General features: G+C 35.4%; 2 protein-coding genes across 7 annotated transcripts in view; one reads left to right on the forward strand and one right to left on the reverse strand.

Annotated features, from left to right (window-relative positions):
• Positions 1-5,780, forward strand: part of ORC4 (origin recognition complex subunit 4) — a 97,666-nt gene extending 91,886 nt beyond the window's left edge. For all 5 annotated transcript variants that reach the window (XM_060016846.1, XM_060016844.1, XM_060016843.1 and 2 more), the window contains 4 exons: positions 147-255; positions 980-1,075; positions 1,161-1,228; positions 3,455-5,780. In XM_060016846.1, coding sequence (XP_059872829.1) covers positions 147-255; positions 980-1,075; positions 1,161-1,228; positions 3,455-3,643 — 462 coding nt within the window. In that variant the 3' untranslated portion in view covers positions 3,644-5,780. The remainder of the gene's footprint in view (positions 1-146; positions 256-979; positions 1,076-1,160; positions 1,229-3,454) is intronic.
• A 1,034-nt stretch (positions 5,781-6,814) lies between these two features.
• The window catches only part of ACVR2A (activin A receptor type 2A), an 86,012-nt gene continuing 65,570 nt past the window's right edge, over positions 6,815-27,256 (reverse strand). For both annotated transcript variants that reach the window (XM_060016841.1, XM_060016842.1), the window contains exons 5-11: positions 22,919-23,062; positions 20,651-20,794; positions 19,482-19,627; positions 17,673-17,787; positions 14,553-14,691; positions 11,314-11,444; positions 6,815-10,228 (exon numbers count right to left, since the gene is read on the reverse strand). In XM_060016841.1, coding sequence (XP_059872824.1) covers positions 10,034-10,228; positions 11,314-11,444; positions 14,553-14,691; positions 17,673-17,787; positions 19,482-19,627; positions 20,651-20,794; positions 22,919-23,062 — 1,014 coding nt within the window. In that variant the 3' untranslated portion in view covers positions 6,815-10,033. The remainder of the gene's footprint in view (positions 10,229-11,313; positions 11,445-14,552; positions 14,692-17,672; positions 17,788-19,481; positions 19,628-20,650; positions 20,795-22,918; positions 23,063-27,256) is intronic.

Here is a 27,256-nt window from a genome sequence, read left to right on the forward strand (position 1 = left end):
TGAAATACTGTATTTTAATAGAGCTAAATATGAGAATACCTTTCCCAGGCATTACTATTTACTCTTTCATAACTCTCTGAATTAAGAAGTTTTGTTAAAGTGCCTAAGTAAATATGCAGTTGTTTTTCTGATCTGCATTTCCTTAGATGCTTGCTTTAAATCGTGTAACACCATCACACCCATTTATGACTGCAGCAGATCTGATGGAGGCAAACCAGCTGTGTAGCATGGACTCTAAAGCAAATATTGTACATGGTGAGAAACCTTAATTAGTAGTTTTTTAAATGTTTGAGTTTATATAATGGTATGATTTTCAAAATTATAATTAACATCGGGTATAGTATTTTATATACAGAATACTTTTATATCCATACGCCCTTTAACTCAGCCCTTTAAAAGGTATTGTTCCTCCCATTTAAAGTGAAAGGAACTCGAGGCACTGCCTCACTTGCTACATTGTAAATGCAGCTGAGACTGTATTGCAGGCGTTCTCATTGCACCAAGTGTTAATGAAGGGCACTGGCTTTTAGCCATTTGGGGTTCACTATCCCTTTTGAGAATCTAATGAACCTTCTCCTCTCCAGGAAATTAAAAAATTAGATATAATTTCCAGGGGATTAGAGATTCTGAATAATCGAGGGCCCTGTGTAATTTTAAAGTTACATCATAATTGCAGCTCTGGTTTATGTGGTTAAGTGTTAGATAGTATTGTCTCGAATCCTTGTACCATCTCTGGAAGTTTAGAACGATCCTATTTTACATATATGAAAACTGAGCTCAGGGAGGTTGAGTAACTTTCTTAAGATTATTCAGATAATAGTGACTGAAACACATTTGAACCTAGAGGGGTGTCTTGACCTCCCTCCACCCCTCAAAACCATAATCTTTCACTTTATCCTTCTATTTGAAGGAAAGTTATTTCAGTCTTATGTATCAGTAAATAAACTATACCTCATAGTTTGTTCCCCTTTTATTATAGGTCTGTCAGTCTTGGAAATCTGTCTTATCATAGCAATGAAACATTTAAATGACATCTATGAAGAGGAACCCTTTAATTTTCAAATGGTTTATAATGGTGAGATGAGACATTGGTATTTTCTAACACTACTACCCCCACTGCTTATTTGAAGCTACTAATGCTGTCATTGCTTTCTGTCCAGAGTTTCAGAAGTTTGTTCAAAGGAAGGCCCATTCTGTTTATAATTTTGAGAAACCTGTTGTCATGAAGGTAAGAGTTTTAATTTTTAAAGGCTTATTTTTACATCTGATTTGATTGTATATATCATAGTTGCACTTTCATTAATTTTGAAACATTAGGTATTATCATAGGAATTTTATTCAAAACAGACCAAAAAAAATCAATCTAAAAATGAAATGTTTGAATCATTCTGAAGAATGCAGCCAGTTCTTTTTACAGTTTTGGGGGTATACTGCCCTCTACTGTCTCTTCCTAGAACTGGCATCGTGCAAAGGATCTACTCGTTACAGTCATAACCCTATCCCTTTATACCTCTAAGCTTGGCTTTATAATCTCAGCTGTAAAAAGAGACCGAATGGGTCATTAAGAAAACAAAAAAGAATCTCATTGGTTGGTGAGGGTATACAGAGAAAGTTTTGTTAGGGGTGAGGCATGAGTTTTAAAACTTGAGGAACTTTATTCTAGCATACCATTGTCCACCAGAAATATGAGCCACATAATGTAATTTTAGATTTTCTAGTAGCAACAAAAAAGTAAAACAAAGAAAAGGTGAAATTAACTTGGACAGTAAATTTTATTTACTGTACCAAAATCTTTTGATCTATAGTCAATATAGAAAATTATTAATGAAGTTTATTTTCTTTTGTGTTAAATCTTTGAAATTCTATGTGATTACATTTAAAGCACATCTTAATTCACTGACTATTCATTGGAAATAATTGCTCTTTAGATTCCTTCAATTATTTTTTTTAGATTCCTTATTTAGCTGAAGTAGATTTACATTATGAAATTGTTTCAAACATACAAATTTTCTAAGTGTTAGTTTTTTAATTAAACTTAATAAAAATTAAATAAAATTAAAAATAGAGTCCCACATTTCAAATGCTCAAGAGCCCCGTGTAGCTAGTGGTTACCTATTGGACAGTACAGCTCTAGAGGACTTTATGGGAAGAAACACCTTTTTTGATTTTTTTTTTAAGCAGTGGACCCATAGCTTCTTTAGCATCCTTTATAAGGGATTAGTAGTCAATTTTATTTCTTACAGCAACCAAAAAATGTGAGATCAGGGCATTGCCATTTCTTCAAAACAATAGGAAAAGTATTTAGTATACTGGAGGTTGGTTTTTTCCTCCCTTCCTAATGTCCATATTTGTCTGATAGTCATAGCTTGTGGGAGTTGTATGAGTGGAAAGGTTTAGCTGAGCACTTAAATTTTTATGAGTAATTTGAAGCTGCTCATTTCTACCTTTTAATTAAATAAGAAAGTATTTTGCTACCTAGAAATACTTTAAATCTCCTCAGTTTTATTCAGCCAGTACCTGCAGCCTCTAGTATTTTCTCATTTTCAGAAATTAATGGTGTCTGAACTGTTTCTCTTTTCATCAGAAGAATTTTTATAGTACATAAAGAATATATTCCAACAGTATTTTTCACAATGAGGCTTAAGAATAGAAAGCTCATAATCTATTTCAGTGTCTCAGTATTTAATGGTTAGTAGGTCATGATTTAATGGGGTTTTTTTAATACATTAATAAAATACCTGAAACAACAAACATGGTTAGAAAAGACATAATACATGAATGTTGGAGGTAAGAGGAAGCAGACAGTAAAGAGCCCTGTTAAGGTGGGGAAGATGAAAGAAAGGGACTTTCTGACGGGTTGTAGTGGTCTGTCAGACTTCTTAGGGAAACAGGAGCCTGTCTTTTCCTCCATACCTGTACCACTCTGCTGAATCATTTATTTATAGGGTTAGCTGAACAGGTGTACTCCTACAGGTCTTTCCTGCCTCCCTCTCTTTTTACAGCTGTATTAAACTTTTACACAGCAAAGTCTTACAAAGGTAGAAACAAAATGTAAAGGCGAATTTGAGTAACCTAGGCAATTAGTCAAAAAGTACTGGTCTTATCAGATCTTAGGTTTTTATAGAGAACTAGAAACTGTTAACTTAAGTACTAGGAGGAGATATGACATAGAATGAGGTTAGGAACAAAAACCACGTTGTACAAACTGAATTAAGTTTGCCCTGTTTATATTCAGTGATGCAGGGACGGATAACTGTATATAGACACTGCCTCGTGTGATGTGTGAAGTTTTTATGAGGTTAATGAGAGTTGTTTTTGAACTTTACTGATATCTATTAAGTTTTGTTTCCTGGTACTCTATTCCACAACTGACCAAGATCCTGACTGTTCTCTGAGTTAATGTTGTTTACTTTACTTCCCCTATTCAACCTAAACTATTTCTTTCATCTTTCAGGCCTTTGAACATTTACAACAATTAGAATTAATAAGGCCCATGGAAAGAACATCAGTAAATGCACAGAGGGAGTACCAGCTGATGAAACTACTTTTGGATAATACGCAAATTATGAATGCTTTGCAAAAATACCCTAACTGTCCTACAGATGTTAGGCAGTGGGCAACATCCTCCCTAAGCTGGTTATGAATATAACCATGGCTTCAGTTGTGGAGTTTCAGGCATACTTCTCTAAAGAATGTTGTCCTTCAACAAGATATGTTATTACATTTTCTTATATTTATAAAAATGTATTTTTGTATTTATGGGAGACTGTTACACACGTAGCATCATGGCTGTGCCTTGCCTTTGAATCACGGCACATGAGCAGTTACATGATTTATAATTCCAGTAATTTAGATTATGTTGTAGGTAGTTGTTCAAAAAATAAATCTGACTATTTTAGGGATTGAATCATATGCTTATTTAACACTTGTGCAGTATTTATGTGGTACATTTGAAGAGTTCATTTCAACCCAGCAGCCAGATGTTTTTACAAACCTTAAACAAAGCAGTAAAGAAACAATGGTAAGAGTTGAGGTGTAATGAGTAATCTTTTGGTCCTTTGGGAGGTGCTGCAGTTTTTCTGTATTCATGGAAATTTGGGATTCTGTCCCAGACCCACGTCTTCTAGTTCAGGAGACTGATCAGTTTGGCTAGAAGATGGTTTACACGGAAGAAAAAAGCAAAAGGTTTGACCATTTTCTTCCAGGCTTCTTATAATATGGTACTCATACCATCTACAGAAGAATCTTTTGTAGCATGTTTTAAAATGCAGATTCTGGGGCCTGTTCTAGGGACTAGCATTTGTCTTTCTGACACAGGCAGTTTAGGGGATCCTGTGAACCCACCCCCACAGATAATGGAAAGTGTATGACGGTGCTAACTAAACCTGCTTGTATCAAAATGTGGAGCCCTAGGAGGGAGGAACGTGGGAATGGCAAAGCATCAGGAATCCATGAACTAATGCTGGTATATGTTTAAAATGAAATTTAGTAAGCATTCGTTACGTGTTAGTGACTTCATTTATTTAAAAATATTTGATTGTCTTATTATTTTCATGGAAGGTTTACTAAAGACAGACTCCCTATCCTTGTGCAGTTTGTAATCCTTTTAACTGTCAAAGACCTTATGATATTTAGTTACTGTTGTTTACAGGTGAGAAAACTAACACAGTAGTGACCCTGTCCAGAGGATTGACAGACCCTGGAATTCAACTCATTTCGTTGACACCAAAACTCAGTAATGCGTTCCTTACCATGTATTTTTAAAAGTATACTCTAAAAAACTATTTACGTGGTTTTTAAGAAGTATTGCGTTTAGAATGGAATATGAGATTTCTGTGCATAAAAATAGCTCTTTAGTAGTTGCAACCTGTTCTTTGTATACCGGCATTCTAAGTTTTCAGATCACTGTCATTTACTTTTCAGCAGTGTATTATGAAAGCTAAGGCTTGCACCCTGGTTCTATGCAATAGTCTACAGATTTTTAGGAGATATTTTGAAAAAATACTTCCCATGGTGGCATCACTATTACCAGAAGCAAGGATTTTGCACTTGAGCTAAGATTGTCCCTTTAAAAATTCTTCTCAACTGTTTAGAGAAGTACCCTCTGCTTAAAGGTACTGACCATAAAAGCACCCAAAGAACTGGCTTGAAGATTGCAAATTTTTATCAGCTTAAGATGCCACTAGAAGTTTGAGAGCCCTCACCTGCCTTACAGAAAATCCATCAATATCAGTGAAAGAGCTATGAAACACACTAGAAAAAGTAGGTTAGCAGAAGTCATACAAATGAAGCACGTGCCTACATTTCAAGGGCATTTTTTTCAGAGGAATGTTGATGTACCCCTTTCCACATTCCCTAATACAGAGAAGCTAAATATACTTAAAATTTTTTAAACTAACTTCATCTCTTAAATTGCTTAAACCATCATGAATAAAATAAAAACCAAATCTGAAAAAGCCCTAGTAAAAAGCTTTCGAGGATAATGTAAACAAATATGGCTTAAAGATATTTTCATTTACTAGAGGAGGAATGTAGCCTGTTAACAGCGCAATCAAAAGACTGAAAACCAGGTGAGGAGGAATGTTAGCGCCATCAGTGCAGTTTTCACTCATGTGATTCCCTCCAGGTGCCCTACCAAAAACAGGATCTTATTAAGAAAAAAAGTCTTTCCAATTTTGTGGACATGCATGTGAATGGCTCTGAGGAGATAAGAGCTGTTGGTCCAAACTTACCACATCATAATGCTATATGTGTTGATTATATACTATTAACTGTCTGAAGAATCTGTTTTGCAGAACAACGCTGTGGAAACAGTTTCGGTCTTTCTGTAGAGATTCCTTGCAGATTCCACCATGGTTTGCATTTTCATTTGGTTTTAGAAGACAACGCAGGTTCTTTCAAACCACCATAACCTAAGTGTTGCCCTTTCCTTCACCTTTACCCCCCAAAAATTGAGAATCCATGGGTGTGAACTGTGACGCTCAGTGTGACAAGGTAGGGCTCTTCCACCCCCCCTTTCTTCGAAAGTCACAGGATAAACAAAAGAATTTGCAACACTAAAAATGTAAATGAATGCTAGCTTCCTTGGTGATCTCTCTCACCGATTACCCTAAGTGAAAATACCAGAATTCTTCTGTTCAACTGGTAAACTAGTTACAGTTGGGAAGAGTAGTTTATGTCTTTGATGTCTATTACCTAAGCCACTTTTTTTAAATCTCCATATGAAAAGACAAGGTAACTAAGACCATTTAGCCTCTCTTAAAATTGGCAGGACCAACATATGTAGTTTAGTGGGAATACAATCTGTTTACACAACAAAGGAGGGAAATGCCACAACTGACAAACCTCCCTTTCACCTATCCCCATTCTTGCAAATCTCAAGGTGTAAGCCTCACTGTAAATTATAAAGCTACTGTTCCCCTCTTTAAGAACATATAACTAAAGAAAAACTTCATATGCAAATCATACCATATTTATTTTTTTATTTAACTTGGGAATGGAATGGGGATAGCATACATTTTATTTGTACAATATTTAACAATCACTTACCCAAGGTGGGGTTTTATGGGACTTTTTTTTTTCTTTTTTAACTTTTTGTTAAATACTTGCAGAAAAAATAGCAAGTACAATTTGACAGTAGTACAACAACCTGTGCCCAAAACACTGACAAGAAATACAGAGTAAAGCTAAAATAACTGTTTACCAATATTTTGAGAGGTAACAAATAGGATATGGGTTGAGACTGCATTAAAAAATGTACTGCTGGTTGAATATCTGAGGTAAATGATGTTCAATCAAGATGCTACTTGTATCATTTTGCCCATAAATCAGTAAATAATTTTATGCACATTATACCAAATGTTCCTAAAAAGTAGTATTTTAAAAAGGTAAAAAAGAGAAACTGGAAAATATCCGTGCTGAAGCATTTTTTTAAAACAGTAATCAGTTTATTCCACTAAACTATCATCTGGCCAGGATTTTTCCCCTACCACCTGCATTTTACTTAAATGTAGCTGTTACCTAGGAGTGAGGAAAGGGGGAAGAACAGATTCTTTTTAGTTTCATGATATATGACTCATTTTTAAGTTATAAACTTTTTTTTTTCCTGATTGTATTTTCGAAACATCACCATGAAGGATAGTGCAAGTTCATGGGACCAACAATTGTGAGGCACAGTCTCTGTTCTGGAATTCACAAGGTACCTGTAATAAACATTCAAACAAGAATCACACATCACATGCTAAAAACTTCCTAGCATCTAAAATACATACAAGAGCTGTGCAGGGCATAAACTTCGAATAAAGCCAAACACTGGTTAATCCATCAGTCCTATGGCAGTTGATCATAAAGCATTCCTTACACGGAGATCTGGGCAAGGTAGAGAGTATAAGTTAGAGCAGCAGTTCTGATGGGTGTCATAAAGGCAAAATACAAGACGAATCATAAGGAGCACCATACACATGAGGAAAAAATTACTGGGGTCTTAGTGTACCCCAAAACAAATCATTTTTCTCTTTTTGATCTTTCTTTTTTTCAGTATCCCTAAGCTCAAAGTTTTTATTAACTTGCCCACTTACACTGACTGTAAACCAAACATGAAAATGCCCTGCAAAAGAAAGTTTTAACAAGACTAGGTATCAGGACAGGTAGTCACTGGAACATTCTTATTTTACTGCTTATAAAAAGTATTTTTCTGTCAATGTAATTCTCAAAAGGATACAGGTTTTAAAATTGGTTAGCTAGAGTTTTAAGTACAATACCCAGGATTTCTAAAAATTTTTTCTAACATGAAGAGAAAACTTTATTTTGTGAATAAGTGGTCTTATAAAGTTTCTCTCTAAGATTCACATAAGCCAAACATTCATCATAATATTCCCTTTTGTTTTCTTTTGATTTGATTTTTTTTTTTTTAACTTTTAAAAACAGGATTGTTCACAACAGGTAGAAATTAGTCTTCAGGAGATTAACAATTTTCATGTATGAACATTCTCATTTTCCCTTCTTAATTAGTTTCCAAGTGGAAGCAAAACCAGACCAAGAAATTGAGAAGCCAAGTACTTTTTGAAATAAAGGTGAACTCAACATTGAAATGGGAATTCTTAGAAATACAACAAAGCCTTGGGTACATTATGTGACCAAGAGCACAAAGTTCTGTATGGTGTGTGGCACACAGACAACAATGCTGTTATTCTTCTTTCCCTCCCTGCTTAAAGGAGTCTTGTTGACCTATGTATTATTTATAAATAATATAATTTATTATTCCCAGAGATTAAGTGCATGTTTTATGTAAAATGTAGTGTACTGTGTGGTTAAATAGCCATTTGAAGATAACACATTCACAGTGAGCTCCTGATAGTGACACGTAAAAAATTCTTTTATAAAATTAATGTATGGATTTTAAAATGACCTGACAAAAGTACATAGCATAATACTGGCTATTTGTTGGTCATCAGTAATCCAGAAATTCAGGAAATTAATGTTTTACTTTGGCCTATAAATTTGAGAAAGAATCCAATTATATTCTAATGTAATATTGTTTTGAAAAGCACTTTGGCACCTACCTACCGTCAATTCCATTTTCTTATCAAAGATAAGGCATGAACTATCCTAAACTAATATCAGGGTTAGTTGTAAAAGCAATTCGTGGGAGGAGGCTAAGCTATGTTACCTATATCAACATTGGTTACCTCTAAATGTCATTGCATATTTTAAGTTATAAGTTTAACTTGTTATCCCTGATTTGTTTTAAAGCAGTAACATCTGAAATCTGTGCTTAAAAATTTAAATCTCTATCCTAGGATAATTCTTGACATATCACAGACATCAAATATTACTCTGACAAGATGGCACCAAGCAGAAATATAGTGATAAAGTTACAAGTCTCGAAGCAGAGTGAGGAATTCTGGGTAATGACACTTCCTGAGGTGATCCTAAAACAGTGATAAAGAATGTCCCACACACTGTTTGGTGAAAAGAAATACACTACAATTTTACATATATAAATAGGAAAAAAAAAATCTATTTTAAAAGAATAAAAATGAAGAGCTTTCCAGTGTTACAGCTCACTTTAAAAAATTTAAATCATGCTTTAAATTTTCAAATAGTCCCCAAGCACAGCACACCTAGAAAAATACGTAGGTAAGTATGCAACATTTTGGGAACTGGATATAAGATGAAGCTTTAAAATATGGGAGAAAGGGGAAAGACACCATTTTTTCATTTCAAAAAACAGCACTTTTTTTCCTTAAATCACAAGCTAGCACAAGAAAAGCTAAAACACTGCTTTACGAATGGCCACTTACTGTTGGCACTAAGCATAGCTTACCTTTTTTCTTAAATAACACAGTGAATTTGTAATACCTTGTTACAAAACGGGTCAATTTATTATTCAAATTTTGTTAGTGTTTTCAATTTTATAATTTAGCAACCGTGGAACTGAGGTATACCTTGTTGAGGGAGGTTAAAGTAATGCTTGGAAGCCTCTTTACTGTACCCCACTTAGATGACTTTGTTTATGTACACAGAACAGCAGCACACTAAACATTCACAAGCTGTGTCATATTGGCATTACAATAGTCATTTATAGAAACACAACAGCAAATGCAATAAAAACAAGTTACCCTTTTTAAAATCTGAAATGAAAAGTTTTTGATTTAAAAAAAAATAGCAGTAGTTCATTTAAGGAATTAGTGTCTTCGGACAGACATTAAGAAATCTGATGTCAGTTTTCAAACACTTGATTAGCCAGGTCCAAAAAGACCCTTGATTTGGAGAGGGCCACATTCTTCATGTACACTTCTTCAAAAGTTTCTTTTTAGAGTTTGCAACTTTTCTCTTAGTCTCATGTCCTTCATGTCTCTGCTACAGGCAATGCCATTAAGTCTCCCAGAGCCACCTTTTGAAACGAGGGTCTTCTTTCTGAGATGTCCAGGAGACATCTTACTCATTTCACACGGAAAATAAACTGTAAGCAGTTTCGTTAGCAGCTCCAGTTCAGAGTCCTGTTTCTCAGTGTGTACACATGGTGCAACCATCATAGACTAGATTCTTTGGGAGGAAAGTCAACATTTGTCACCATCGTGACCACTGTTACAATGTCCTCTGTGGTAATGATATTTGTTAGTCTTTGCATCTGAGTAATTCTTTCACCTACACATCCAGCTGATAACCTGGCTTCTGCATCGTGATCCCAACATTCTTCTATCGTTTCACAGAGCATTGCCATTCCCTAAAAAGGAAAAACACATTCAAACACCACATCAGTTTTTGTTTTCTGTTAGGAAACAGACTAAAACTCTCACAAAAAAATTGCTATTTTTGTGGGTCGAAGAAAGTTTCAAGATTAGCCAAGTTTGATATTTGTCAGCATTCACTTTTGAGTATCTATTATATGCAGACACATGGAGAAAAGCACTGAGAGAAATCAATGTTTTTTTCTGAGCATTGGGACTATCACAGCAGGTGATTTTTTTTTTTCGAGTATAATTGCTTTACAATGTCATGTTAGTTTCTGCTGCACAGTGAAGTGAATCAGCCAATATGTATACATATATCCCCTCCCTCTTGGACCTCCCTCCCCCTGACCCAATCCTACCCATCTAGGTCTTCACAGAGCACCGTTTCTTTAATTCCAGAAATCCCTGACCATTGTTCATAAACCAGGTAATTTAAATGCTAACCTCTGAATTGTATTCAAAACCGAGGCTTTAAGAAGTTTACCAATTTTTATTGTTTTCTTAATATCAGCATTTCTACCTTGCAGTTAAAGTAGGAAAAAAGGTTCAAAAGCCAACCTTAAGGATTTTCTACCTGGCTTTATCCATGTTTCTAGTTATATCTAGACCAAAATAACCAGGGCAGTTTTGTTCCACCCTTCACCTACCTAGTCTCTTAAGTTCTTAAGAACTTGAAAATCATCCAGTCCCAAATCAAAATGCAAAAACTGTCATGGAGAGGAGAAAACTGGGCGCTTCACTTTCTTAAATGACCTGGGAAGGTGGTGATCAGCAAGTCTACCCGACTATCCGCAGGCTCAGAGCCAAGTACTCCTCCCCCGGGAAGATCTCCAAACGGGGGGCACACTCATCTGCACAAGAAAGACCACAGAGCTGAGTGCCCCAAGGCTCTGACCTCACCATCTTCCTCACCAGTGAACATAGCCTTAATTCTGTTGTTTCTAGAACTCTAGTTCAGAATATCCTGTATGAAGACCACCACCTCAGAAAAAAAGAGAAATGTGCAGAGATATCAATCATTCCTCTGAAAAACATTTTTTATTGGAAATTCAAGTGCAAAGCTAACTATATAACTTACAGCATGTTTCTGCCAATAATCTCTTAGAACAGGCCTCTTTTTTTTATGCACAACAACTTCCTGCATGTCTTCAAGAGAGGGATGCTGGCCAATTTCCTCCTCAAATGGCAACATGTATTCATCTACAGGTCCTGAAATGTAAAAAAAGGGGAAAAATCATTGTAATTCAAATCTTCCTAACTTCCAAACTGGAACAAGCTTTCTAAAACACACTCTGAATCACCTTTTCCCAACTGTCATATGCTATAGTGACGGGAGAGAAACAAACCCTCAACTGTACTTATTCCGCAGTGTGACGCAAACTTTAGAGGAAATCAGAAAGTCTGTAATTTGGCATGTAACTCTGCTAAGGACTGTGAAAGGAGCTTTATTACCTGTTGTATAAGGAATGCCTATCTCTGTTTGTATATAGCACATAGGGAACCATGGATCTCTGCATATTAAGGACATAATAGCTCTTTAAGGTACCCACTCTTGCAATTCAGATCAGACTGTAAATAGTAGTGCTTTCATCTCTGAAGATTTTGGGTTCGGTCTGCTATAACCATTTTTATTCTGACATGCCCAAACCCCCTACACATTCCACATGAGGAATTACGTACCCCAGAATCACACCTCTTCTCTGCCCTCACAGGAGCTGCCAGATATTGTTTTTTTAAAAATCACAAATGTACTCTACAAAAAGGGTCCCCAACGAATCAGAATGTGCCTTCACAGACAAGCAAGATTTATTCTACATGTTCTTTTTCTTAGGCCTACGCAAATATGGAAATTCAGTTAGGAGTTTGTAATAACTAATAACTGATGAGCACTTATGCTAACCAGGAACTTTATATTATTTACTTCCATTTTATCTTCACAGAGTGAAGGTGGCATTACCCTATTTTACAGATAAAAAGCTCAAGAAAAAGTTCCATCATCTGCACAAGGGCATACAGCTGTTAAGTGATAGAGTTGGAATTTGAATCCACCTCAATGACTCTAAAGTCTGTGCTTTCAATCACTAAACTGTCTCCCGTTGACAGAAATTGGTCGCTAATGAGCAATTTCAGTGACCAGATGTGTCTGTATATAGACATAAACCTTGTATAAGTTCTCAAAACACACCAAATACTCCTGCGTAGAATATAAGTTATAAACAGCTGATCAAGAAGGAGGCCATCTAACTCAACCCTGTCTAAATATAAGAATCCTTGATGGCTGGATAGTCAGTCTCTGCTGAAGCATTTCCAATCACTTAGAGTACTGACATTCTAAGGTGTCTATTTAACCCTTGCTACTCAAAGTGTGGTCCACAGGTCCAGCACTGGCACTGATGGGGTAGCTTTTGTAAGAAATGTAAATATCAGGCCCCACCTCAGACCTACCGAGTCAAAATCTGAATTTTAACAAGATTCCCAGGAGTTTGGTTTGCACGTTAAAGTTTGAGAATCACTGAACTGAACCATCAACAATTAGCCATCTAAAAAATTGAAAAGCACTTACGTTAGCAGTGTTCATACTGTCCCCTCTGCTTCAATTTCTGACTTGAATCAGAAATGCCTGACTCTGAAATTGAGTATTTCATAGCACATGCAAGGCATTTAAGAAATGTAAGCATCTATCCTTATCCTATTCTTTTTCCATAAAAACTTCCCTGATAACCTCTCCTCCCCACCAACAAAGCAAGTCCTCACACCTCTAAGCTCCCATAACACTCCCTTAACATTTCTCAGGTATTAACATTCATCCAAAAACATTTGCCTATGTAGACAATTCATACTTACCTTACTCTGGAGTTAACTGTCCAGGATACATTTTATCACCTTAACTAAACTGTATATTACTTGTGTATCCCCTATAACACTACATCCAATTGGCTTGCTTTGGAGAGTTCATGTTAATGAAATTCTGAAGAAATATATTTTCCTGTAACATCTGCCATCTAACCTACTTGTGCCTCCATAAATGCACGCAATAAATGCATTTTTTCTTCCACTTTGAGCCAAAACACACTGAACAGCTTACTCTTCTTCCTATAGACTTCTAAGCTAAAATTATATTCAAATTGCTTCAACCTTTCTTAGGTTCTGGATCCATTCCCACGCCAATTTTGGAAGAATGAATGGCTGTCCATTCCTGAGCACTTTCCACTAAATTCCCTTTAAAAGCAGAGTATCCCAAATCAAGTTTCATATACCAGAGGTAGTCTGTCCTACACAGAGAAACTATTACAGTACTCAGAAAATATTCTTATAAACATAGGTTAAGATGGTTATAACTTTTATAAATTAAAGTTTTAAAAGATCAAACTAATTTACTTGGTTTGGGAGTTTAATAGGAAATTTGCCTTATATTCTCATATCCAAAAAAGTAGTATAATTGGAGAGGGTAGAGACCTTCTGAGGAGCACTAAAGACAGAATACCTACAACGCTATAATTCTGTCACACTAGGAACATAATATGCAGGTTTATAATGAGTCAATCAATGTAAATATTTTTAGGACTTGAAAAGGACTTCAAGAACAAGAACAAGGACTAGGAATCCCTTAGAACCAAGGTGATGTGCTAGGGAATGTAACTTATGTTCACAATAATGTCTACATCAGATCCGACTTAACAAAGCTTTAAGGAGGCAGAATCTAACTTGTGCTGTAACACACACTCAGTTCTGGGACATGGAGGATAGAATGGTAATTCAATCCATCACAGGAGGGCTGAACAGCCAGCCTGAGTATCCTGGGAGGCAAAATCCCCCGACTCTGTGCACCTCCTCTCACCCAAGAGTTGACTTTAACTCTTAGGTGTCTCAGGACCCTCGTGATCTTACCAAAGTAGCAGCCCTCTCCCTGAATCTGGATCAGAGTTTCAAATCTTGATTTCACCACTTATCACTCTGCAACTAAAACAGACAAGCTATTTAATTTCTATTTAAAATTTGAGCATCAAATTCCTCACAACTGAGGTGATAATTACCTCCAAAGTTGTTTTAGGAAATAAGCTGAAGGTATGTAAAGTGCCCAGCAAAACATCTGGCAATGGTAATGGATCAATACGTATCAGTACCTTTCCTCTCCTGCCCTCCCCATCCCCTGCCTCCTGAGTTTTCTTTATGCTACCACCTCTTGGAGTCTATTTTTAAAAAATTGTACTTTAAAATATTACCTTTGAGAGTAATCAACCCTTTTCATACACGTGTAGTAGGTACAGGTATACATATATATGTATATGTCTTTTAAAAAAATATATGTTCCCTTACCATCTGCAGCAGTACAGCGAGAAGCCAGTTCCCACAGGACTAATCCCATGGCGTACATATCTATCCTCAAAAATGCATCCCTTTGGAAGTTTATAGCACCCTCTAATACCTCTGGAGCCATATACCTTCGGGTACCAACCTGAAAAAGATGTTGAAAGCAAGCAGCACTTACTAACTTTGTGAACTAACATTTTATGATTTTGTAAAGAGAATCAAAACCAAGTGTGCTCTAGTATTAGGTAAGATAACTAAATTATGACTACCAGAATTTTATTCCATTTCAAGTAATACAACAGCCAAGACCCTGGAAACAGTGGATGCAACCATCAGTAGGGACTGCTTAAATAAGTAAGAGTACTATGCAGCTCTTAAAAAAAACATGAGGTAAATCTATAAGGACAAATATGGAAAGATTTCCAAAAATACTGTAAGATGAAAACAGCAAAGAACAAAGCAGTATATATACTAAGATCCCTTCTGGATACACTTAACAGATATATCAACAGACATTATGCTGGTCTAGGCTTCGACTTTTTCCCCCTTCTGGAAGTAATCACAAGAAACTGAACAATGGTTATTTGTGGAGAGAGGATGGAACAGAGAAAAAAGGCTGTATACTTTTTAACTGTACATTGTTTGAAATGTATCTTTTTTAAAAAAATACTCCTTTTGAGAGTTTCTCTTTCTCTGTACGAAAAAAAAAACCCTAATAAACATAAAATGAATTAGCCAAGTACAGGATGGATAAACTTTTTAAAGTTCTGTTTCCACAAAATCTATGTATTTGTTTCTTCATGAATTCTGTCTTAAATTCTTTATTGATATCTGTCCCTAACAATCTGGTATTTCTTAGTAATGTAACTATGGTTACTAAGCTAGCACAGCTAACTTTGGTTGGTGCTTGACAAGATTCATATATGAACACTTAATTTCTGTGAGATAGGTGGTTAGATTAATCCACTTGAGTTTAATAGGTCTAGGGAGCGGCCCAGATACTGGTATTTCCAAAAGCTCCATAAGTTAAGTGACTATGATCTATAGACTAGAAGTTGGGCAATTATCTGCAAATATACATATAAAGAGATGTTTAAGAAAAAACAAGGATAGATCACTAAGACACTGAAGTTCAAAAACCCGAAGTTTTTAATTCATTTAATAAGGAGAACACTTTAAAGAAAGGGTAAAAAGGTAGCTTTGCCTTTTTTGCTACTTTAAATAACTATTTTAATTGTACTGTAAGTAAGCTTTTCCCCAAAATCTACTTTTCTCCTGAAGATAAATGTTATGCCTTCCAAAGTACTTCTTTTCTTATGAAATGATGACATCTTCCTTTTTAGTATAAAATGTCCCCTCTTTTATAAATTGATGATGATATTAGAGAAAAATGTTATTTTTTTCCCAGTGTTCTTTGCAATATATAAAATATGCAATAACAAGCATTTTGAAACTTTCTGGTCCATGAAATCTAAAGTCAAGGAATCAGTGATGTATTATTCATTATTATATATATATGTAATTATTATGTATTATTAGTTATTTTTACCCTCATCATGTAAGCCAATCATGAGGGCATTAAAAGATATGAATGAAGGGAGATTAGTTCGGTGCTTTGCGATGACCTAGAGGGGTGGGACAGGGAGGATGGGAGGGAGGCTCAAGAGGTAGTGGGTATGAGGACATGCATATGCATATGGCTGATTCGCTTTGTTGTGCAACAGACACTAACACAGTATTGTGAAGCAATTATACTCCAATAAAGATCTATTAAAAAAAACTTGAAAAAAAAAGATATGAATGAATCCCCAAATTCTTTTCTTAAAAAGGGGGGAGGTTTATAAGGTACCAAAGGATTAAACTCTTCCCAAAATTTAGTCTTAAGGTAATCAGACAATCAGCTCAGAAGCCTGGTCCTAGGCTTCCTGCACAATCTCCCATCTCAGTACATTCTCCGCAAAACTGCCTTCCTTCCCAAATACATATGTTGTCAACTTTTCTAGAACTATGACTGCTGACTAAATTCTTAAATCATTAGTCAATGTTGTCAAAATTTGTTGTGCTATGTTCCTGGAGGTCAGCAGGACACACTGGGCAAAAAGAAAGCTGAGAATCAGATGATCAAATAATTTGCCTGATTTGAAAGATGAAGTAATGATTGTGCAAAATCATTTGGCTTTGTAAGGAAATATCACCTTTCAGGTCAAACTAGTTTGAAAACACCTTTCCTAGAGCCTCAGTTTCTGAGAATAAAATGTATGGATAATGTTCTTTTCCTCTTTGGCTTCCTTAAAGGCTCCCATTGCTGAAGTCTCTGTGCAGACCTTGGTTAGTAAAATTAAACTCCTTGCTCAGGGCCTTAGAAGTCCTCTGAACTCTGGAGAGAATTCAGAGAAAAGCTATAAAGTTGATTAAAGAGTTAAAGAAGCAATAGAGACCAAGAAGCAAGAAACTATCATTGCTGTCTGGAAAAACAGGCACTAGATCTTAGTACATTATAACATGAATAGTGACTGATTATTCTTCCATTCCTCTTAAGATAGTGAAAGAATTAACAAGTTAAAACTAGTGAGTTAATATTAAGAACTCCCTAGAAGAATGAGGCTTATTAAAATGTGTTGGATTTTTCTTTGATTAGTTTTAAAAATAGAATCCTATGACATCTAAATTGTTTTATGAATTGCTTGATCTAAATAAACCACCTGAGGTCCTAACAGTCCTTCATCACCATATGAAAATATCTTCCTCAGCAAATTTAACATATTACTCTTAAGAGAGTCTTTTTTTTTTTTTTTTTTTCCCTGCAGTACGTGGGCCTCTCTCACTGTTGTGGCCTCTCCCATTGTGGAGTACAGGCTCCGGCCGCGCAGGCTCAGCGGCCATGGCTCACGGGCCCAGCCGCTCCGCGGCATGTGGGATCTTCCCGGACCGGGGCACGAACCCGTGTCCCCTGCATCGGCAGGCAGACTCTCAACCACTGTGCCACCAGGGAAGCCCGAGAGTCATTTTTATAATAGATACCAATTTAAGAACCAGCACAATAATTTTAGACCAACTGATCCCAGATGCCATCTAAGAAAATATGGGACAAGATTATTTTTTCTTACAGTTTACAGTTATCCTTACCTGTCCATGGGTATCACCTGCAGACTTGCCAGCCTCAAACTTTAACGCCAACCCAAAGTCAGCAATGCAAGCTGTCAGATTGTTTTTCAACAGCACATTTTTACTTTTGATGTCCCTTGCAAATAGAAAGATAAAGTATTCAAATTCAGTTTAAACAAGTTATCTTTTAAATTTTTTGACTGTAAGTAGGAAGAGAGACTATGTATGCTTTTAAAAAAAATAGTTATTTCAAAGTATGAAATACAGAAAAGGGCAGAGGGACAAAAAGTTTAAGTAAAGTCTCCAGATAGCTTGAAGCACAAGGGTACAGTGACCTAGTCGTATCCATTACATGGACAATAAGAAGGAATTCTCTCCATAAAGCAGTTTTATAAAGAGCTGCCATTCCAAAAGTACTGTCCAGCCTACATGTTATCTATGTCACTCCTAACTACCAATCATAAAATTGTTGTTGTTTTAAGATAATAAGCATATTTCAGAGTTTATAGTTAGAAACTCTCATTGACACTGAAATTTAAAAACCACAATGAAAGAATTTTCAGTTAAAGCTGAATTGGATGACACACAGGCCTACATTTTAAAACGGTCCCTTATTTTAATGGTTCTTATTACATTCACCAACTTGGCCGTACAAAAGCATCTCTACGAATGTATAAGAGAAATTTTTCACCATAAACATACACTGCTCCAGCTGGATCCTGGTGTTCCAAAAAGAGTAACCATTTTAAGGCAATCAGATGTCTTCCTCTACACATTAGCCTCAACTAGCTCATCCTAGGGCTTACTATACCCCAGTAAACACACCGGTACCATGAGCAATGGTAAATTTATGTGTGCAGACACAAAGTGTGAGACAAAGGACGCATAGATAGACAACCACAAATGCTACAAAAATCAGTTTTAGACTCAAACGATTTTTAGGGACCCTACTTATAATAACCTTTGGGGGTTCCAAAGGATTAGTTCCCTATAGGACTAGGTGAGGTGAGCAAAAATCCAGGAGGACAGGGTTAGACTATGTAGGAAGGTGAGAAAGGAAGCTATTTCTGAGGTAGAAGTCATTTAAGGTTTTCAAAATCAGAATCTACATTAGAATTGGAATAAAAGTAATGCCTCCCAGCAACCTAAGACACCACCTGATGGCACTCAACTAAGTATTTGTTAAATGAATCAGGTAATTTAAAACATCCATCTTTAAACTGAATATAAGATGACAGATTGACCCCATGTTCAAGGAAGTTAAATACACAATGGCAAACTGAATCCCATGTTTAAGGGAACTAACGGTTTCCCTTTTAAGGATATGACAATTGTTGAGTCCAAGTACTATTTCTTCACTGAAAAAGAAAATTTAGTAAACCCAATTATTCAAATAATACCTCCTTCCACCTCAACTTAGGTAATGATCACATGGTCATTCAAAACACAAGCAAAAAAGATACTCAAAATCTCTCCTTAATTACATCCCCTTATACCTATTTATAATCATCTTTGAAGTAAATCATGTTTTGAGGTAAAACAGATTTCTCCTTTGAGACAAAGAAAATACACTTTTTCTTAACTATGTTTTCGGAAATGAGACAAATTGAAACATAAGTCAATAATTAACCTTTGACAATGATGTTAATATATACATTATCCAAAATACTTCCTGGCCAATCTCAAAGCTAATTTGAAAAACAAGTGAAAATCAATGCTTCCTATAGCATGATTAGGTAACTAGGGGAAAAATAAATTTTGCCCAGGGGATTGAAAGTTTAAATAATAAATACTGAATTATTGGGTAAAATAATATAAATTTAGCTCTACCTGTGAGATATGGCGGGTTTGTGGCCATCTTTTAGGCCAGGTATATCCTCATGTAAATATGCCAATCCTCTAGCCATGGTTTCTGCAATATGACACAATTCATTCCAAGAGACCACATTAGCCTTAAGAAAGTCTGATAGTGAACCCTAAAGGAAGGGGGAAAAAAAACAACTTATGTTCTTGACAAAAGCCGTATGTATATGGAGACTTTCCTTTTTACTTTTAAGAGGTCATGGAAGGCAACATAGTTTTCCTTTCAGTGAATAATATCCAAAACGCAATCTTTCTGGAAGGGTTCAAGTTTCACATTAATAAACATTTGAAAGGAATACCACTAATCTTTAAAGGTTTGCTACAAGCACAGTTGGTCAATTTCCCATTGAGAAGGCAAAATTAACAACAAAAAAAAAAAGGTTATTGAAAATCTAAAGTTCTAGAAAATATTTTAAAAGTTAAAATATGTTGACTATAGAGATGTTATAAATAGGACTAGGAGAACAAAAATTAAAACATATGAACAACAACTAGCCTAAAGAATCTTCCTCTAGAGATTACTGCCAACCTTTTAGTCAAGAATTAAGGGAATTAAAACAGACACTTTTTTCTGACAGTGATGAAACTGATTGCCAAGAAGATCACAATTTCCTACTCCATTAATGTATACTTTCATACTAACTCTGAAAGCAGAAAAATTGAGGAAAAATAGCAAGTGTGTTTTGGTGGTAATTACCCTACAAATCAGTGACTGATCAAAGATCAGATAAATTTCCTGACCCTAGTTTTGTCACTAAGTGACATCAATTAAAGAATTTTAAGAAACAAAATTCAAGCTGAAAAAATGTCTCATGTAATAAAAGTGGACAGTAAATGGTAAATGAAAATTCCTAAGCATTGGCTATCCTAAAATAATTATTTGTAAGAGAAGTATAATTGCAGCACAAGAAATCAGGGACAAAAGACTGGTATTATGTAAGTAGAGGGTTAGGTGAAAAAGTTGTCATCTTTGTTCTTCTATTAAATAAATCATTTTTAAAGCAGGTTTTTATTTATAAATATTAACCAACTATAATAACACACTGTTCCCAGAAAAGTAAGTGAGGGCTTTGTAGCCAACATTAGGAAGTAAGCCAACCCTGACTTCACTGAGTTAAAATGGAAAGTAGTTTTACCTTTTCATGAAATGCTGTGATTAGCCAAAGATCCACATCAACACTGGTACCTCGTTTTTCTGCACCAATGAACTGTAATATGTTCTCATGCTTCATTCCAGGCAAACTATAGACTTCATATTCATTCTGCCATGACTGTTTGTCCTAGAGTTAAAAAGAATAGTAAGAATGCAAAGAACACAGGCAAATAAACCATATCTAAGAGATTACTCAAGTAAGTTCTAAGGCAATTTTTTTAAAGGCTAAGTATTAAGAGATTCTTTGGTTTTGTTTTGTCCTGTTTTTTAATAAAAGAAAACTTTGACAACAGGTAACAGTTACATACCAAATGCCTGCCCTGCCCCATTCCTTCAAACATACTTTTTTGTGTTTGTAATTTGTAAACATAGAAGTTGATCAGAAATACTGCACTTCTGAATCCTAACAATGGCAACACATTCCACATACAAGTTAGTACTACAGTGTAATTTTATCACGGTGTGAAGTTACCTGTGTTACTATTAAGAATAATCTCTCTGAGAGATGAAATTCAGGGAGAATGACTTCATCTAAATAGAAAACAAATTTTTTTCAAACACTAACAGCATGTCAAACCTTCTTAACAAAATGTTTAGAATACCCTGCAGAGTCAATAAGAGAGCAATGGGGTATAAATATGCAATACAATAATTTGAAACACCACAGCTTCACTTGTGCCTGCAAGTGATCCATACCTCTTACATGTCTACTTATAAAGGGTTAGTTTCTTTTCACAATGGGAGAATAACGAAAGTGGGAGGCACCACAGCATAACGGTTAGGAACCCTCTGGATCCAAGCTATCTAAGAACCTTTGGCATGTTACATAATCATTCAGCTTCCTGATCAGCAAAACAAGGACTGTAGTGGGTGCCCCATAGGGTCGTTGTATTATACATATATTGTGTGTTATATTATATGTATGGGTAATAATACATATTAGTGAGTACTCACATATGTAAAGTACCTCTATCTGACACAATAGAACCATTCAGTAAAATGTTAGCTACTGTTCTTGTTGTTACTCTGACGTTAATAGCATCCAAATGCGCGTCTCTAATTTTTAAGCTTCCTCACATGAAATAAGAACCCTGATCTTCTTTGTGAACCTTGGCCCAAAAGACTTTTCTTTTGAGAACCAAACTACAGTTAACAGTAATAAAAAAAAAAAAAAAAGTAATAAACTTCTTCACAGACTCTAAGGAACAGACTTTCAAGGAGGTAAGAGGGCAAAAATCTAGGTATATTAAGACAAAGAAATTGAATAATTTTGGTATAAGGAAGATCTACTATACAGGTGCAGGGGTGAAGCCTGCATCAAAAAACCCAGCCAGGATCGCAATACCATGCACAGCATTAGCCACAGGTGTGTATAAGCAGAAAACAGGAACAAAGGAATTATCATAGATCTATACCACCAACGGAGCAAAACTAAAGAATATCTCAGAGGTGCATGAGACCAGGGTTTTATAAGGTTGGCCCCCTTTAATAGAAAAACAAGTCAACAGTAAACCAATTATTTGGAGTCTTGACTCAATGCCTCTGAAAATTCACCAAACAAAATCTGAAATGATTACACCAATACTCAAAGTAGAACAAAAATGAATCAGCCTGGTAATATATCTCCAAACAGCGATTCTAAAACAAAGCACACTACTCTTTCAATATTCTGTTTGCTTTTTCTGATAATGTCAATGGGACATTAAAAGTTAACCACTCAGGGCTCCCCTGGTGGCACAGTGGTTGAGAGTCCACCTGCCAACGCAGGGGACACGGGTTCGTGCCCCGGTCCGGGAAGATCCCACATGCCGCGGAGCAGCTGGGCCCGTGAGCCATGGCCACTGAGCCTGTGCATCCGGGGCCTGTGCTCCGCAACGGGAGAGGCCACAGCAGTGAGAGGCCCGCGTACCGCAAAAAAAAAAAAAAAAAGTTAACCACTCAGACAATGAATTATATTTTTTAATTAGAATCCTCATCTTCACTTTGCATTTCTGTAGAATTTTTACTGGCAAAAAATCTCCTATATGCTTATGTATTGTAATTCCACCACTCTAAACAAACATGACTGTTGTACCATTAATTTCTCAGATGAGAAGGCAGACATAAAAGGGCTAACCACTTCCCCCGGTATCACAAAGAACCACCATGAAACATACGGCTTGTGTTTTCAGACTGTTTCTGAGTTCCAATGACCTAGCCAGTCGCATCTTTTAAAAAATATATGCAGACTAGAAAACTGCAATAAACATACCTGTATTGGAAATATTTTCACAGCCACATATTCATTGAGTAACTGGGCTTTCCACACACAACCAAATCTTCCCCTTGCTTTCACTTCTAGTAACTGCAGTGGCTTCAAACCTAGTAATGGAGAAGGAGGGGGTGGTCCTGGGTCCTACAGATAAACAATAATAATATTATCTAAAGAGCAGCACATGACACATCTCGCTTCTAAATATCAGTATACTGAGAAATCGATTGACAGAAACGGTAGACACATACAAATGACATTAACTTCAATCTTGCCAAAACTGAATTCTCAAGCATTACTAATTACCTATAGTGATCAAAAAGCAAGAAACTTGAATTAAGGGTTTTCACAATAACATTCCTACTGCTACATATATATATATATATATATATATATATATATATATATATATATATAGCAATCAGGAGAAAAGATCTAAAATCTTTTTGATCCAGTCTCACTAATTCTCCTAAGATTTTTCTGTGACCTTCAGGATATTACTAATGGTAATTTAATTTCATCCAGTTGATTATTCCTTATAGGATAAGGATTTGAAAAGTGCCAGATACAGCAAATTATGGCTATGTCTCAAAGAAACCACTCCTCAAAATCCATTACTTTCCCCAGTGAGTGTTTAAATCTTTCTTCATTAATATCAGAAATACCCACACAGCTATTCTCAAACACATTACAAATAGGTATTTCAAATACAAAGCACATAAAAGGAATATGTAAGTTAGTGTTGCTATAACCAAACTGCTCCATTCATTCTAACTTTTCCACCCGGTAACAATTTGTCCCTTTGCTTATAATTACTTCCCAGAATTGATCTGAGATATTATTAGTATTCTGGGACTCATGGGCAAAGAAAGTACAAATAATTCAGAAAATAAGTGGTCATCATATTAGATGAGAAGGTATGGAAAATGAAAGAGAAGTATACTGCTATAGTTAATTTTTTAAATGGAGCAACTATAATATATAAATAGGAGTACAGCATCACCAGAGGATCCTCCTATACAAAGTAGAGTGGCTACCCTTCGCTGAAAACATTGTATTAGTTAAATATCTGCAACTAAAGCAAGAGGTAAAAGCCTTTTGGAAAGCTTCCAGAGGAAAGTAGTAACATGTTTGAAGGCCTGTGTAATGAGTATTGTTAGCAAGAACTAAAATTTCTGTGGCAACAGACTTTATGACACTGGGTGGCACTTAAGACACTTGGAGATTGTATGTCACCCCTTTATCAATGCATGTCTCTCTGCCTTTACTCTCCTTCCTTAAAACAAACAAACAAACAAACAAACAAAAACCTCCTCTTCTAATGCCTCAGGACAGTAAGTGCTCCCTTTAGGCATTATTCAGCCCCTGATGCCACTCAAGATTTTTTAAAAGTTGGCATCTATGTTAGAAAGACCCTCAGCAATAGAAACACTGCAAAGTATTAAAGAGAAAAAATAATGTAATTTCTTCTTCTAAAGTAGACAATCTTTCTAAAATGGTTTGAGAATTCCTATTTTAAAACAGTATGATAAACCAGAAGACTTCCTGGGACCCATTTTAACATCAGATATTTATTTTTTAAATGTCTGCAAAAGTTGCTTTTCCTTCACACATTCAAAACATGAAAGGTTAGTAGAGCTAAAGATTATTTTAGTTTAACAGAGTGACAAGAAAGTCAGATGTACATCTTATAGAAGTATGGCCTCTCAAATTATGATTCTCAGTGGGAGGGGACACAAGACGCTCTGGAGAAGTTTTACCAGAACTGAATCCTCCCTCCCTCATTCCTTGACTGATCATATATATCTGCAATAAGAGACCCCACTGATCGTAGTACATGACTTATGTGAATGTGGAGACAGGAGGGAACAAGTTGAAACCACTCTTCTAGAGGCAAAGAAAACCACTCAGTGCTCTAAGTTCAAGAATTATTGGATAACTGCATAAAAGAGTAATTGTGCTAACTAAACAAAGTTCACTTTGAAAAACTTTAAATAACTATAAGGTTAAAGTCAATGATTCCCCCTCCTTTAGAGATAAGTTAGAAAAGTTGAGTTTTCAAAGCAAGGATGACAAAAATTAAAGTATGCAGATAAGGGTTGAAAGCTGAAGAGGGAAAATAACCAGGTAAAGAGTAATATAGCACTATATGTAAACACTAAAATTTTTAATAAATTGACTGATAATGTCTCTTTAGATAACATACACATTATCCATTCCCTATTCTAAAGAGTACCAACCATATGGATATGATTCAGTCTATAAAATAGGATTTAGATGACTTAATCCACACCTCAAATTAAGAATATGTCGGCAGTTCAAAATAAGACTTTACTCTGTATGACAGACTCTAGGTACATCCACCTCACTACAAATAACTCAATTTCATTTATATTCCATTGTATATATGTGCCACATCTTCTTTATCCATTCATCTGTCGATGGACACTTAGGTTGCTTCCGTGTCCTGGCTACTGTAGCTGATTCATGTTGTTATACAGCAGAAACTAACACACCACTGTAAAGCAATTATACTCCAATAAAGATGTTTAAAAAAAAAAAAAAAAGAATACCCAAAATAAGACTTTAATATAATATTAACCTTAATTTTAGGAAACAAAAATTTCCAATGCCTATGTTTAGAATTAAAAAAAAAATCACTGAATGTTTTCCAAATGCGTAGATAAACTTAAAAGTTCCCATAAGTTTCCGAGACTCTGTTTACAAAGTTTGTAAGCTACCGTTATTTCAGTAAGAAATCTTAGATCACTCTCCTAATGAAATTCCCATTATAGTCAGCATTATATATTAACAACCTGAAAATATGCTTTGTCAAAATTACTTATAAGTAAAAAGCTTAAATTTAGGAGAACACAGGCCAATTTTCAAAGGGTAAGAAGAAGATCTACAAAGGCACACTCCTACAAAATGTCAAAACTTTTAGAAATGATAATTCTACAATTCTTAGAAAGGTTAGGTTCAAAAATGAGAACTCTGTAACAGATTACAACTCTGTAAAATCTATACTACCAGTCAATATATCTTTTTGCTTTTCTAATAAAATGTTATCGGACTGTTCTTCTAATTCATACTTCTCAGTTCTTCCATTTAACAGCTTACATCTAAAAGAAGTTTTAACCACTTCCCTCATATCTAGCTTTTACTTATCCTATAATCTAAGAATATTAGAAATTATTTTCTGTTTATTAACAGCATTATACTAATTTACCCCAAAAAAACCTCATACTTGATTCTAGGAATAAAGATTTATACCCTTAAAATATATGAGAACCTGGGGAGACAAATTCAGACTTAAACTTCATAATGACAACAACATTCTGATATTATCCATAAAACATGGCTTTGCCCTGCTACAGAGAAAAACCACTTTTGGAGGGGTAACTATAAGGACTACAGAGTTCCTGAAAACTTTCCCTAAGTTCCAGCTCTCTTCCAGCACCCATGCTATTTTGCACAGTTAAAAAGATTTTCATTAGAACATGGCTCTGATTACATCTCTTCTTTACCCACTTGTATGTGAAAATTATGGCATCAGAAGACATGTTGAGAAGCGACAAATGACAATAGCTGGAAAAAGTGCCCCCCACCCCTGCACCACTACCCAGTATCATTACTATAACCAACAGTGGATAAAAGATTAGAGGTGAAGAGCTGTAAAGCAGTCTGTGATCATTTTACTTATTCTGAGTTCTCCATATGAAAGGTGAATTCTAATCTAAATGAAGCCTTAAACTTCCAGACAGCAAAAGATCAAGTTATACTTCTCTAGCCAGTCCATTTGCTAAAGATGCCAAAGATGAAAGAAACTACCTGAAAATATAGATTTCACATTAAAAGATAATGGATTCGACCAGAAAGTCAGCATCTGTTAAAAATGAGCACATGCTGACATTTAAGGTAATGACATACTACAAAAATTAAGCAATACAAGGTTTGTAAGGCTAAAAATCTAGCCATTAGGTGTTAACTTCTAGTCAACTAAACCAGTTGTGTTTCTACATTTCACCTTAGATAAGTATAAACACTGGTAACAATTCTTTAAAACCCAAAACTATTACTATGACAAGCCAATCATGTTTTTAATACTAGAAGTGGAAAAAAAACTACAACATAAATTTATAAACTATAGAGGATGGACAATAAAGCAACAACAACAAAAAATCTAAGAACAAAATGTTTAGTATGTATCCACAAAAAGTGCCACAACCATAAAACAAACATCAATGCATCTTACCTCTATCATTATATGAAAGGCGTGCTTGTGAAGAAAAAACACAGGCAAAAGAAATTACGATTTATATCCAGAATGAAATGAAA

The sequence above is a fragment of the Delphinus delphis genome, chromosome 7 (assembly GCF_949987515.2).
Source record: "Delphinus delphis chromosome 7, mDelDel1.2, whole genome shotgun sequence".
In the NCBI taxonomy this organism is placed as follows: domain Eukaryota; kingdom Metazoa; phylum Chordata; class Mammalia; order Artiodactyla; family Delphinidae; genus Delphinus; species Delphinus delphis.